Source organism: Watersipora subatra, chromosome 1, assembly GCF_963576615.1.
Source record: "Watersipora subatra chromosome 1, tzWatSuba1.1, whole genome shotgun sequence".
Classification (NCBI taxonomy): domain Eukaryota; kingdom Metazoa; phylum Bryozoa; class Gymnolaemata; order Cheilostomatida; family Watersiporidae; genus Watersipora; species Watersipora subatra.
In genome coordinates, this window is record NC_088708.1 from 1,556,234 (window position 1) to 1,571,144 (window position 14,911).

At 36.7% G+C, this 14,911-nt stretch overlaps 2 protein-coding genes across 2 annotated transcripts; one reads left to right on the forward strand and one right to left on the reverse strand.

Annotated features, from left to right (window-relative positions):
- On the reverse strand, window positions 1–3,986 carry LOC137410259 (collagen alpha-1(XIV) chain-like). Its single transcript, XM_068095789.1, has 7 exons — window positions 3,904–3,986; window positions 3,695–3,777; window positions 3,229–3,290; window positions 2,871–3,135; window positions 2,464–2,663; window positions 495–618; window positions 1–194 (listed from the first exon to the last, which is right to left on the reverse strand). The coding sequence occupies exons 1-7, from the start codon at window positions 3,969–3,971 to the stop codon at window positions 25–27; spliced, it is 972 nt and encodes a 323-aa protein (XP_067951890.1). The 5' UTR covers window positions 3,972–3,986; the 3' UTR covers window positions 1–24.
- Window positions 3,987–4,158: 172 nt separating this feature from the next.
- LOC137385742 (cartilage matrix protein-like) lies at window positions 4,159–12,644 on the forward strand. The gene is made up of 6 exons (XM_068072283.1): window positions 4,159–4,199; window positions 5,078–5,172; window positions 7,664–7,832; window positions 8,523–8,665; window positions 9,568–9,770; window positions 12,351–12,644. The coding sequence occupies exons 1-6, from the start codon at window positions 4,159–4,161 to the stop codon at window positions 12,642–12,644; spliced, it is 945 nt and encodes a 314-aa protein (XP_067928384.1).
- Window positions 12,645–14,911: the final 2,267 nt, after the last annotated feature.

Consider the following 14,911-nt stretch of genomic DNA (forward strand, 5'->3'; position numbering starts at 1 on the left):
AAGCCAGAAAAGAGTTGGTACAGTTTATGCACATTTGCTAGCATTCTCCTGAGCAATCTCCTTGACTGCTGTTGCAAACCTGTCAAAGTTACGGAAGTCTCCGAGTCCATAGGCCATCGTACTGCCCTTTCCAGTGATTATCTCTAGCTCACAGGCTCTGGCATTGGCTACTCCCATAGCAAACAAGTTCACACCTGAGGGTATACAAGACAGTTGCATTTATTGTTGCAGAAGCTAGTGGTTCAAGAAGGAATTTGTATTCCAAAAAAAGACACAGCATTGATATCTATATTGTTTGGCACTCTATTAAATTTTGACCAGTTTGGATTCTTTGGTCAGTTTTTGTTTATAAAGCTTGTTTCATGGAGCTTGTCCCCTTTGAGACTAGCTTTACACTCGTAACAAGGTAGTTTTGTAGGGCTGCGAGTGAGAGCAGTTCATTATGGACCAGCAATGGAGAGCTAGCACTAGCAGCCAGACACTATTTAGCTTACCATGCCCCATCTTTCTGATAGCATTAGCTTCAGTTCCAAGGATGCGACAGTTGATATTGCACTGCCCATCTGTAATTACTATCACGTCTGTAGACACCTCGGCATTATTAAGACGACTTGATCCCTACAAGCATTACAGACTCTACAATACATTACAATACATTACATTACAACAGATAAGCTGTTGAACAGACCACTATGACGCTTCAAACACAGCAAGGTTTTGACCAGACGCTACTTTCAACTACCCAATGGACATTGCTGCTACTCAGTTTAGGGTTTTGAATGTTGATAACTAGCTAGTAATATAGCTAGAAGAAAGCATGTCTGTGGGAGAGGGTGGGACTTATGGGAGTCGGGAGATGCCCACAAATCAGGAGCAACAAGTAAGATTCTGGAACAGAGACAAAAGACTACAGTACAATTTAAATATTCAAGAATTTTAAATATATTTGCTGTTTTGCTCAATAGCTGTGTGAAATCTGATCAACAAACACAAGTTATGTTTCACAAGGATATCACCGGCAATACTATGATGTCATGTGATGTCACAGGGATTACTAGGATGTCATGTGATGTCACAGGCAATACTATGATGTCATGTGATGTCACAGGCAATACTATGATATCATGTGATGTCACAGGCAATACTATGATGTCATGTGATGTCACATAACGTCACAGGCAATACTATGATGTCACGTGATGTCACAGGCAATACTATGATGTCATGTGATGTCACAGGCAATACTATGATGTCATGTGATGTCACAGGCAATACTATGATGTCATGTGATGTCACAGGCAATACTATGATGTCATGTGATGTCACAGGCAATACTATGATGTCATGTGATGTCACAGACAATACTATGATGTCACGTGATGTGTGAAGCGCCCAGCATTTGTAATCTTTAGTTACACAGCCCATGAATACCTGTCATTGTGAAACAAAGGAACTCATCATGTTAATCAACTTCTATATTAATATTTATGTATCCTGTCGTAAGAGCATTATACACCTCTTACGGAACTACTCATCCCCTTTTATTTAACCATTTTTGATATAATTAGGAAACAGCTTTCTGGACTCTTGGTAGCCTGACACGCCGATTTGTTATTCCAACTTCCTAACACCTGCTATTTTATTGCTTAGCATAATTGTTATCTGCTTCTTTGTACTTGCTCGCTTACTTCCTAGGAAGCTTTGCAGCGCCCAATCGTCTGTGATCTACGGATGTAATGATTGCTTGACTGATTAGGCAAACATATATAAGCCTGCGTAGATCAGAAACAATTCGAATTCCATATTTTACTCACGCTCTACGTATCACTCTGCTCTTGTATCACTCTTTATATTTTTAGACTTGCGCAATTAGTATCAGCCATTGACTTGATTAGCCTTCATATATTTTATGTTTATGCAATTGAAAGTTTGAATTTTTAATAAATATAATCTGTTTTTAAGTTTTCAGCTAAAACAAACCAGTCTAATTCTTGACATTAAATCTACACCTGAAATACAGTCCTTTAAATTCGCACATCATAAACCAACTACTTGAACCACCAATTCAGCACTTATAGTTAATAATCCTTTAAACAGAGGGTCATTACAGATGTCACAGGCAATACTATGATGTCATGTGATGTCACAGGCAATACTATGATGTCATGTGATGTCACGGGCAATACTATGATATCATGTGATGTCACAGGCAATACTATGATGTCATGTGATGTCACATAACATCACAGGCAATACTATGATGTCACGTGATGTCACAGGCAATACTATGATGTCATGTGATGTCACAGGCAATACTATGATATCATGTGATGTCACAGGCAATACTATGATGTCACGTGATGTCACAGATGGTTCTGCACATCAATAAACAAATCTACAAAAAGTAATTTAAACATTAAGCAGTTATTTAACCTCACTCTTTGTAACACAGACACCGTATACCTTTCCTAAAACATGGTTTTTGACATAGGAAAGAGCAGAGCCTGTAGCCGTGGAACCTTTCCTGTGTTTTATGCTCATGATCTTGTCCTGAAGGTAACCGAGTCCCTTGGAGCTTTCACTAAAGTCAACTTCTGTTGTCACAGTGGAATCAAACAGAACAACGGAAATCTGCTTGGTACCTGCTTTAGTCACTGAATTACCTGCAACAGAATGTCTTGCATTTAAATCTGCAGTCAAAATATATACAAGTTACAAATGCCGGTAAATGTTTTCAAGCATAAAACAAGCAAGCCCTTCCTTTACTATTTGCCACAAGTGTTGATAAACTACCTACAAAGAGCAATACAAAGGGTCTATCTCTATGACTGATACAAAACACTGTACAAGTCATAGAATGACTTTCTTACCAAACTTCGAGGGGCAGAAAGATTCAATGAGTATGTTGATGGCTTTCTTTGCCTTCTCAAACTGGTCAGAGGGGATGCTGCCAGAATCATCTAGAACGAAGACAATGTCTCTGTTTGCTAAAGTTTTATCTTCTCTCTTTCCAACGATCTTTTGCCAAGGATAAACGGGGTTGATGGGGTTGCTGGGGAAGATGGGGCGTATGCCTATGCCACTGCTGCCTAAACATGAATCCTCAAAAGCCTTGCTCTGTGGAGTTGCAAGTTGCTGAAAGCACACAAGGTAGGGAGTTGAAATTTTTTCAAGCCTAGCTCATCATTAAGACTGCGAGTAAGGATTTAAAGAACATGTGATACTCACCGCTTTCTGTCCTAATGAACCAGCAAAACTTTTAGCAGCATTCAGAATGTCAGCACTGTTCACTGAAACAAAAGAGAATCGATTAACCAGTGTTCAGCAAACACATGCTTCATCATGTCATTGTTCATAATAGTCATTCTAGAGGTTGAGGCTTACATGCAGCAGATATATAGAATAGAAGAGTAACTACTATTTGTAACAGGTATTTAATAGATACATACAATAGATTTGTATTAGTTGGTATATGCAATACACGGGTGTCAAAAGTTGAGCAATTCAAGGGATATGTATGATAGATGTAGAGCGTAGAGCGTAGAATGTGTATATATGTTATATTTTGAGCTTTTAGTAAAGTGAAGTAAGCTGAGTCTGCTATTCATGTACTAGATGTGTGCTAAACTTATCAAAGAACGAAGTAAGGAACGATGTCTGTCACGGATATGTGTACAGCAGTAGTTCAACTTACAGGCATTGACAACCGCTCTACGTTCTACTAATCCTTCATTCAGATGATTTAAAATGGTGTCCTGCAGAACATCCTCATTGGCCCTTCAAGCATAAAGGTAAAGGTTTTTACATATAACACTTATGCATTAACATTTATTGCAGGTTCTCTGAATTGTAACTCAATTTGAGAGAAGGAAAAAGTGCTTTGGAAGGAAAAGAGAAACTCACCAACAGAGACCAGCGAGCAAGATCAAGGTAGCACCGAGGTAATTCATCGTAGCGAAATGCTGCAACATAGGCACAGGTGGAGCTATAAGACCGCTTGAACAAACGTCATGTGAAAAGCCAGATGAGAGCAATTAAGTTAGGTCACAGTACCGTAATGCAAACCTAGTGGACGTGTGGCGAAGTGCTGTGAGACTTCAACATATGGTAATATTCTGCGGTCACTGCCAGTTTCATGTGAACAGTTTTCTGGCAAAGATGGCTGTTGCATTGCTGATAGGGTTCTTGATGCTATTAACGTAAGCAAATTTTCTATAAAACACTGATAATTTTTGAAAAATAGCAAAAAGTTCAGTTCGTTCATCAAACTGTTTTGTTCATAGCTTAAAGGTAAGGAGTGGAGTAAAGACTAACTCCTGAGTATAAGAATTTAGTTTAAGTGTAACTGAAGGTAGTACAACCCGAAGTTAGAAGTTCAACATATCGGAAGGCTAGAAGTGAGTATTCTCAAGTAAAGTAGAGGCAAGTAAAGTATAACATCAGGTTAGATTCAGGTAAAGTATAACATCAGGTTAGAGTCAGGTAAAGTATAACATCAGGTTAGAGTCAGGTCAAGTATAACATCAGGTTAGAGTCAGGTAAAGTATAACATCAGGTTAGAGTCAGGTAAAGTATAACATCAGGTTAGATTCAGGTAAAGTATAACATCAGGTTAGAGTCATTTAAAGTATAACATCAGGTTAGATTCAGGTAAAGTATAACATCAGGTTAGAGTCAGGTAAAGCATAACATCAGGTAAGATTCAGGTAAAGTATAACATCAGGTTAGAGCCACGTAAAGTATAACATCAGGTTAGAGTCAGGTAAAGTAAAACATCAGGTTAGATTCAGGTAAAGTATAACATCAGGTTAGAGTCACGTAAAGTATAACATCAGGTTAGAGTCAGGTAAAGTATAACATCAGGTTAAAGTCAGGTCAAGTATAACATCAGGTTAGATTCAGGTAAAGTATAACATCAGGTTAGAGTCACGTAAAGTATAACACTAGGTTAGAGAGTCAGGTAAAGTATCCTTCAAAAGCAGGGCTGCTGTGAAATATGACATATGGTTAGGTTTAGATGCAGTTCAGCAATGGCTACGGTTTCCTGTGAAATATACCTACAGTATTTACTTTTTAGGTTGGGAGAAGGTAATGAGGATGTACTACGGAGTCTAGAGGCAGGGCAGTACGATGAGAGGAGCATTGACACAGCTAAACGCGCTCTGTTACAAAGTATGTAGACTTGGTACCAACATAAAAACTAGACTGATTTGAGACCTTAGGTTATGGGAGACAAGGGGAATGATATGGTGAGTAAAGAAAGTGGTAGAGAGGAGAAAGATGATGAGGAGAAGACGACAAGAGAATTTACTAGTCTGAGGGACAAATAAAGTGAGTAGTGTGAGTTTGTGCAAGAAGGGTGAGATGACCGAGGTAAACAAGATGAATATGGTGAAAGGACAAGGGGACAAGCATATCAAGTAGAGTGAGGTACTCAGCTCTTCTGTAGTAATAGTGCATGTGAAGCTGTGTCTAGTCAGAATAGTCATGGTTCTTTTTTTGGCTGTGATTACGTTCCATGTTCTACTTACCAAACACAAAGGTAAAAATATTCAGTTAATTGCATAAAGCATTTCTTGTCAACCTTTTAGACAGCTTTATTCAAACTACCATCTCCGTTCTAGTGCATTGAATTATAAAGATAAGCAAACTAGAGGGCTAAGTTGTGGTCTAAGGTGAAGGGCCAAGATCAGTTTTATCAGCATCATCTATGAGTAAAGTTTTAAACAAATTGTAAATGTTCAATTAGGTAATTTTTTAGAAAATGAAAGAGTTTTAATTGAAAATACAGCAAAGGAGACTGCGGGATCCCTTTACTGCTCTACAAAAGTAAAGACACCGAGTGTAAACAACAAGGTGTATATATATTTTACAAATATATATGAGTACATGTTGTCGAGGTGTGCGCATTACAATTGGTTGAAAAATGTTGGTTTTCAACTAAGAATTTTGTAATTTTTGTGTGTTATGTCGTACAGGACTGAGAGTACTTTCATTAAACTTATGAAAAATTCAGTGCTTGTTCTGATAATGTTTCAATTGTAATAAAATAGCAAAATTTTGCTGCTGTACATGGGTGAACATCGATAAGAAATAATTACCCGCCATAAAATTGCATTCTGGGAAAAACCAACCAATCAAAATGCATCTTGCTAGCGATAAAGTTGTGATGAGAATGTCTTGCATTATCACTCTGCATGAGCTCACTGAGCGAGTTCTAGCGTAGATTAGCGCCACGCAGCGCGATATCGCACTAAATATCGCCTTGTGTGTTTTCATTTTCAGAGAAGAGTATGACTTCTGGCTGGTTGATAATCTTGCAGTGGCATATACCTCATAGGTCAAAATGACTATTTGCACTGCTATTTATGTCATAGGTCAACTGGACTATTTGCAGTGCTATATATGTCATAGGTCAACTAGACTATTTGCACTGCTATATATGCCATAGGCCAGCTGGACTATTTGCGGTGCTATATATGTCATAGGTCAACTGAACTATTTGCAGTGCTATATATGTCACAGGTCAGCTGGACTATTTGCACTGCTATATATGTCATAGGTCAACCGAATTATTTGCAGTGCTATATATATCATATGTCAACTGGACTGTTTGTAGCACTATATACACTATGCCATAGGCTAACTGGGACTATTTGCAGTGCTATATATGTCACAGGTCAACTGGACTATTTGTAGTGCTATATATGTCACAGGTCAACTGGACTATTTGCAGTGCTATATACGTCATAGACTTTGACATCCTTTTTTATGTCATCTCATGTCTCTTTTTACAAAGATTAAATGAACTAAAAATACTAATTCCACACCTTCCTATGAAAATATATGGTTTAGATAGTCTTTGTTTATTGTGACCTTGAACTCATCCAGTCTATTAACTGGCATCTTTTTTAGACTAAGTCTTGATCAAAAAAATCAACCCTCATAAAAAGAGGCATCAATAGAGACTGCGCTAGTAGGAACACTAATCCATAGATACAACATCAATAGAGACTATGCTAGTAGGGACGCTAACCCATAGAGGCAACATCAATAGAGACTATGCTAGTAGGGACACTAATCCATAGAAGCAGCATCAATTGAGACTGTGCTAGTAGGGACACTAATCCATAGATACAACATCAATAGAGACTGTGCTAGTAGGGACACCAATCCATAAAACAAGTATTAGTCAAGTTCGTGAAAAGATCAAAAACGTAGAGATTGAGAAACAAAATGGCAATTGTCATTTGCTTCAATATTAATCTATTGATTTTGGTGGTGGAGCTTTAGTTTATTAATTTGTACTTTCTGAATTACATTCCTATTTGTCTTGCAGAATAAATGTTGTGGGTGACCAGTCAAGGTATACACATAGAATTATATTATATCTAAATGTCGGATTCGAATATTAGCCATGTTCTATTCTTCAGGCCACTAGCTACAAAACCAACTTACCTGTTCTGAAAATCTAAAACGTTTTGTAAGAATAAACTTGGGCACACAATATATAGATGCCTCTGTAGATCAACCCTTTCACTGAGAGCACAACTCCTCATATAATCACGAATACGGGCTCCACAACAGATCAATGTTTAAATATTTCTACTCATATCTGAGCCGTAGACATACTATTTAGAGACATTGTGTTTCAATTTTACAGACTCTGTTGGTATATCAAAATTAGCTGATGCGTTTGCCAGTCAAATTGGAACACAACAGAAACCTGCTTCAAGCTCTTCATATCCCTTCTTTCCACCTATTCAAATCTCTAAAGATAAGAACTATGTAAACAGCTGCCTGGGATACACATCCACTGGCAAAAGGGAAAAGTATGTATTCTATATGTATTTATGTATATGTATTCAAGTATGTACTATATATCTATAGTAGCTCAATATACATACATATATATATATATATATATATATATATATATATATATATATATATATATATATATATATATATATATATATATAATGTGTATATAATGCTTGGCTAAGTAATTACTTATATGAGTGTAAAAGCAAAATGTTTGTGTCCTAAAAACAATCAGGAAACTAAATGTTGCTCAAGACTGGCAGAAAGAATGAGCTTGTACAATCATTCCTAACCAAATCAAAGATGTTATGTAAGCAACCAGTGTTTATCTAACACTGCATTCTGAGCAGAAAACAGTGAATCACACATGTCAAGCTGGTGTGCTTGGTATGGCACACAAAGGTTATTATTGCTAAATGAGCATTTTACTGACAATTAGTTTTGGTTGTAGACTGGATGATTTTATAAACAGCACCATAATGGGATTTCAACCAACTGTCAGGTGCAGGCAACAATATGACTATAAAATTAAAAGTATCAACTAAAAAAGCTAGCTACCTCTGCAGTAAAAGTTTGCCTTTAGTTTTTTACTAGCTCTATATATTAGTAAGTTCATATGTTGTCCTTTAAAAGAATTAGCAACTTGTTGTTGCATAAAAAGTAGGTCTCTACAGTTTTTTAAATGTTTGCACTTTTAGTGAAAGAAGAGAATTTGTGAAGACTGCAAATCGAGATTACATATTTGTCTTGGATACATCGGGCAGTATTCTTGGTTCAGAGTTTACGCTCGCCAAAGAAGCAATTGCGTCACTCACCGAAGCATTCTGTCCGAACACCTTTGGTGGGGCCTTAGCCTTAAATCCGTCAGTTCCTTAGCCTTAAATCCGTCAGTTCCTTAGCCTTAAATCCGTCAGTTCCTTAGCCTTAAATCTGTTTGTTCTAAATGTTCATAGAGGAAATAATGTAATGTATGGCAAAATAGATATAGCGTATCATAATTATATATGTATAATATATGCATATATATCATGTTGTATATATAATATGATATATTGTATAATATTATATACATTATATTTATATATAATATTATATACATATTGTATATAATATTATATATGTACATATATGTATAAAGTATATTATACTGTATATACATTTATAATATATATACATACATATGGGTGTATATATAAGATATAAGATATATTACAATGTATATATAATATTATATATATATAGTATTATATATAACTTTACTTTTAAAGCATTCAGTGCACAAGTATATAAAAGTTTATTTTAAAAGAAATAGCAGGTGATCTAATGTTTAATAGGGCTGGGATAGAAGCTTGCTCAGTAAAACTGATTATATCTTTTAATAAGCTCAACTATCCATAGATCACTGTTAATGTAAGATAAAGAAACATATTATTGTTTGTAGGGTGTCAGTTGCTTGTGTAAAAATTAATATGCAAGTCAATTATAATATAATAGTCAATTTAATAAGTCAATATTTTAGGTCAAAGGTCAACTAATAGGAGCCCTTTATACAAAAATATTTGTTCAAATAATTATCTTGTTATTGAAGCAGTAGAAAATATAAGTATGAAAGAGACACTTTTGAAAGAAACACGTTATAGCTTTGGTACCTTCTTCAATATATGTGAAAGGTCTGTCAATAGAAATACAGGCTCACTGACAAGCTATGAAAGTACAAACTGCCGCATACCTTAAACAATATAGGTTCTGAGATTACTAATGGAGGAACAAAGCAAGTTGCTATGGTGGTCTTTGGCACAAGAGTTACAAAAGTAATGAGTTTTGAAGATAGCCTAAAGGGATTACGCGCTGTTCAAGAAAAGATCATGGCAGTTAAGCACAGGCGGGAAGGAGCGACAAGCACTGCAACCGCATTAAACTACGTGAGGGAGGCAATATTGGGCCAGGTAGGCTGATCATGATACCTCAGTTTTAGAATTATACTTTTAGTACTTTAGAACTTTAGTACTGTTATAGTTTTAGAACTTATAAATATATATACTAGCTGTGCTTATGTATATATATATATATATATAAATTTATATATAATTATTTCCTCACCCCAGATACCCCGTATGGGTGGTAATTTCTGCTCTAACTCGGTTCTCCTACTAGAGACCTGGGAGTTTGAGCACTCGCCTCAAGATTTAGCTGTTCCCAATAGCGCACTTTTCTGCAACTCACCTGAGTTGATTGCTGTTGGTATTTGGGCAAGCTACATTTTATGCGCCAGTGTTATTGCGCCCAGTGCCCCAATGACTACTGGAATTACAGTTGTTCTTACATTCCAGCATTTTTCAATCGCTTCTCCAAAAGGGAGATATTTCTCGACCTTTTCTTTTTCTTTGCTGGCTTTATTGTAGTCGTTGGCTACTGCTATATCTATTATAGTAACTTTCTTGTTTTCCTTGTCCACCACCACTATATCTGGATGGTTTGCTAGGACATGCTTGTCAGTCCGGATGTAGAAGTCCCAGAGGATCTTAGCGTGGTCATTTTCATTCACTTTACCAGGAGCTTCCCAACATTGTTGTGGTTTATTAAGGCCATACTCGTCACATATACTTCTATATACAACACCTGCGACATGATTATGCCGCTCAGTGTATGCGTTTCCTGTTAGCGGCTTGCATCCACTGATGATGTGTTAGATGGTCTCAGGTGCATCTTTGCACAGTCTACATCTAGGATCATCTCTAGTGTGATAAATTTTTGTTTGGAGTTGCCTTGTTGGGAGCACTTGCTCCTGGGCTGCCACGATTAGCGACTCTGTATTGGCCGTTAGGTTTCCTTTGTTCAGCCACATATATGTCTGGTGAAGATCGCCAACCTTAGATATTTGTCGGTGGTAAGCACCATGAAGAGGTTTTGTGTGCCAGTCAATTTCCTCATCATCAGGGCGTAGGTCCATTGTAAGAGCAGCCGATTGAAATTCAGCTAGCAACTTATCTGAAGTGGCCATGGAGGCTGCATATGCTTTGATGCTTTGCTCTTCCTCTTTCACTGTCTGCTGTACACTTTTGAGTCCCCTATCGCCATCTTTCCTATCGAGATACAATCTAGTAGTATCAGATTTTGGGTGGAGTGCTCCATGCATGGTCAGCAGTTTACGAGTTGCTATATCTGTTTCCTTGATGGCTTCCTCAGTCCACTTTACTATGCCTGCTGGATATCTTATTACCGGCAGTGCGTAGGTATTTATTGCCATGACTTGGTTCTTGGCTTTGAGCTGGCTCCGTAGGACCTGCCGAAAGCGTTTCTTGTATTCGGTAATGGCTTTGTGACGTACCTCGGCTTCGTGGTTGATGTTGCTTTGCATAATCCCCAAGTACTTGTACCCTTCTTCTACATCTTTGATGGTACCATTTGGCATTCTTAGGCCATCTGTGAGCACAGAATGGTCTTTCTTAAGAATTAGCCTTCCATATTTCTCAATACCGAAGGTCATTCCGATGTCCTTGCTGCATACCTGAGTGAGGTGTATTAGCGAATCAATGTCCCTTTCTTTGTTAGCGTACAGCTTGATGTCATCCATGTAGAAGAGGTGGTTTATCTTGGTGCCACTCTCAAACTGGTACCCATATTGAGATTGAGCTTCCTCCAGCATATTGCTTAGAGGGCATACGCAGAACAGCAGCGGTGATAAGGAGTCACCTTGATAGATGCCTCCTATCAAGGTGGCTCTATCAAGGTGCTATATATATATATATATATATATATATATATATATATATATATATATATATATATATATATATATATATATATATATATATATATATATATATACATATATATATATATATATATATATACATATATAGATATCTATATATAATGCATATATTAACCAGTAAAAAGAAGGAAACAGTAGAGAAATATCGCCCTCTTGGAGAAGAGATTGAAAAATGCTGGGATGTAAGAACAACTGTAATTCCAGTAGTCATTGGAGCACTGAGTGCAATAACACCTGCGCATAAAATGTGGCTTGCCCAGATACCGACAGTAATCAACTCGAGTGAGTTGCAAAAATTGTGCTATTGGGAACAGCTACGATCTTGAGGTGAGTGCTCAAACTTCCAGGTCTCTGTTAAGAGACCCGAGTTAGAGCAGAAATTACCACCCATGTGAATTAACCAGAGTGAGAGACCAATGTTTTTATATATATACATATGTTATGCTAAATACATTGTTGTATATACATGCATATGTCTATACATGTATTTATAACATAACCTGTAACTACACCAACAGCAAAACATGCATCCGTGTAACTACAATGACAGCAAGGGTGTACACAACTAAATATCTTAACTAAATTGTAGAGCTGCATGCGGGACAGAACCCTAATGATTTTAAAAAACTGGTGCTTGCTCTTGTGCCCTGAACCTTACTTGACATAGTTGCAAGTAGGTTAAAGCTAGCCATAAATAGTTTGGGGAGTTTTAGTAGCTTGTAATAATAGCCAGTCTCTGCACACATTGCAGGGCAGCAGCAGAATCAATGACCCGAAGGTTTCGACTGACGTGATCATTATCACTGATGGCAGATGTAATGTTGACTGCAAGGATTTGGCTAAGGAGGCTGATGCGATCAGAGCAATGGGTCAAGGGGTCAATGTTTTTGCTGTTGGAGTTGCTGCAGCACGCGAGTGTGAGCTAGATATCATCTCTGGAAAAGTCCCTAAGTCTTCCTTCGGTTTAAATGGAATGAAATATTTTAAAGATCTTGCTGAAAGCGTTGTCGAAAAAGCACGTTCAATGCCTAATAAATGTGTGTAATCAATTACTATCACTGAAATACCACATCAGCATACAGTTTTCATTATTTGTTTTACAGTTAGGGACTGTCTGTATCCTATGCAATCATTCATTGGCTAACAGTCTGTATCACCTGCTATCATTCGTTGGTTGACAGTCTATATCTTCTGTTATCATTCATTAGCTGACAGTATGTAAAAACTATGTATCTCTGCTACCATTCTTTGGCTGACAGTATGTATCTCTGCTATCATTCATTGGCTGAAAGTCTGTATCTTTCACTATCATCTATTGGTTAAAGTCTGTGTCTTTTGCAAACTCACATTAGCTGTCTTAGAAAGGACCTACGATGTACAGACACTCCATGACAGAGGGGAACCTTAGCAATTTTATTAAAATTTAGGTCCAAACTTAAGCTAAATGAAAGTAGCTGTGGCATGGAGAACAAAGACTCTAAACATACAATGGGAACTCAGGCAAAGTACCACCTTTATGAACTGACCAGCTGAAATAGGACACAAGCATTAACTGTTGCTATACTAACAGTCCGTGTAGGATGAAAAGCTCAGTCACACTTTTGTGTCGATTTACAAAAAGCCTCGACCTCTCTAGCATCATCAATGTTTGTTATAGTACAAGTACTTGTAATCAATATACATTATGAAATAATCAATTGTTCCTCAATTGGTTCACTATTCTTAGATAAGATGAAGCCTTGTTGTCTCAAATTGATGTCCTAATTACGGCTGTTCTAAATGAACCTCTCGACTCTATCTTTCCTGCCCTAACTCAACATTTCCAAGGAAAGTTCGAGTAATATACAGATAGTGTATATCCTAAATTATGGTAGTATATATCTTAAACCACTGTAGCGCATATCTTAAACTATGGTAGTGTATATCTTAAACTATGGTAGTATATATCTTAAACTATGGTAGTGTATATCTTAAACTATGGTAGTGTATATCTTAAACTATGGTAGTATATATCTTAAACTATGGTAGTGTATATCTTAAACTATGGTAGTGTATATCTTAAACTATGGTAGTATATATCTTGAACTACGGTATTGTACATCTTAAACTATGGTAGTGTATATCTTAAACTATGGTAGTGTATATCTTAAACTATGGTAGTGTATATCTTAAACTACGGTAGTGTATATCTCAAACTATGGTAGTGTATATCTTAAACTATGGTAGTGTATATCTTAAACTATGGTAGTATATATCTTAAACTATGGTAGTGTACATCTTGAACTATGGTAGTATATATCTTAAACTATGGTAGTGTATATCTTAAACTATGGTAGTGTATATCTTAAACTATGGTAGTGTATATCTTAAACTATGGTAGTGTATATTGTGGAGACTTTTACGTCCCGCTTATAATTACTTGGGGTTGCTTGAAGAAGGAATAAGTTTCACTGCTAGTCTTTGTTTTATTTAGACTACCGTGAAGTCTGTAAAACATAACTTCACATAAACTAGGCGAAAATGTTACATAATACTAACTAAGTAATAAAACATAAACTGGACAACCCAATAGCGTAAAATAACACACAGTATACAATATAGAAGTCATGGAACTAATGCTGGTGGTTGCCTAACCTTTCCATTAAAGGTCTTCCAAATGCCAAAATTAACTTTGTTGAAACATGTATCTTTACAGCAAATAAAATGTATTACATCAAAAATACATAAATTAAATTCACTGACCTTTGTCTCCTTTTAACAACCTTAGTTTAATAAAATTGTTCTGAAGTAAACACTGTTTCCAGTACTAAAGCTTCCAATTAACTGTCTCTGAAATCGGCTGACTTATTTGAATTTGAAGAAATATAAACTAAAGCACCAAAAGGGGTCCTCGGATTGGTCAATCTCTCTGCGAGTGCACCTGACAGTCCGATCAACGTCAGGACAGGCAGCAGGCCAACGGTAAAAACGTGGAATTCACCATCGACGCACTCAGTGACACGACGCACTCATTGACACGAAGACAGCAGGTCACATTGGGCCACCTTATTTAGTGCTTGTAGCTGTTAGATAATTAAGAGGCAGGATGTCTTCCTGTAAAATGTTTGTTATTGGTTTCATTATTATAAGTCTCACGCTCATTAAAAAGGTCTTTAGTCTCAGTCTTTAAAAGGTTTCTACACTCCCACTTAAATTTGCAAAAATTTACAACCAGTAAATAATAGTAATTAAAATATCAGGATAAATCAAGGCTATTGTATTATATAATGTAACACACGTAATGCAATATGTAAGCATGAAATATTCTAATTT

Excerpts from the sequence above, each read along its gene's own strand:
- LOC137410259 (XM_068095789.1), bottom strand. The coding sequence starts at position 3,971 with ATGTTGCAGCATTTCGCTACGATGAATTACCTCGGTGCTACCTTGATC. Across the intron at positions 3,136-3,228 it reads GTTCATTAGGACAGAAAGCG|CAACTTGCAACTCCACAGAG; the intron begins GTGAGTATCACA and ends GTGTGCTTTCAG. Across the intron at positions 2,664-2,870 it reads TTTCTGCCCCTCGAAGTTTG|GTAATTCAGTGACTAAAGCA; the intron begins GTAAGAAAGTCA and ends ATTCTGTTGCAG.
- LOC137385742 (XM_068072283.1), top strand. The coding sequence starts at position 4,159 with ATGGCTGTTGCATTGCTGATAGGGTTCTTGATGCTATTAAC. Across the intron at positions 7,833-8,522 it reads TCCACTGGCAAAAGGGAAAA|TGAAAGAAGAGAATTTGTGA; the intron begins GTATGTATTCTA and ends TTGCACTTTTAG. Across the intron at positions 9,771-12,350 it reads GGGAGGCAATATTGGGCCAG|GGCAGCAGCAGAATCAATGA; the intron begins GTAGGCTGATCA and ends CACACATTGCAG.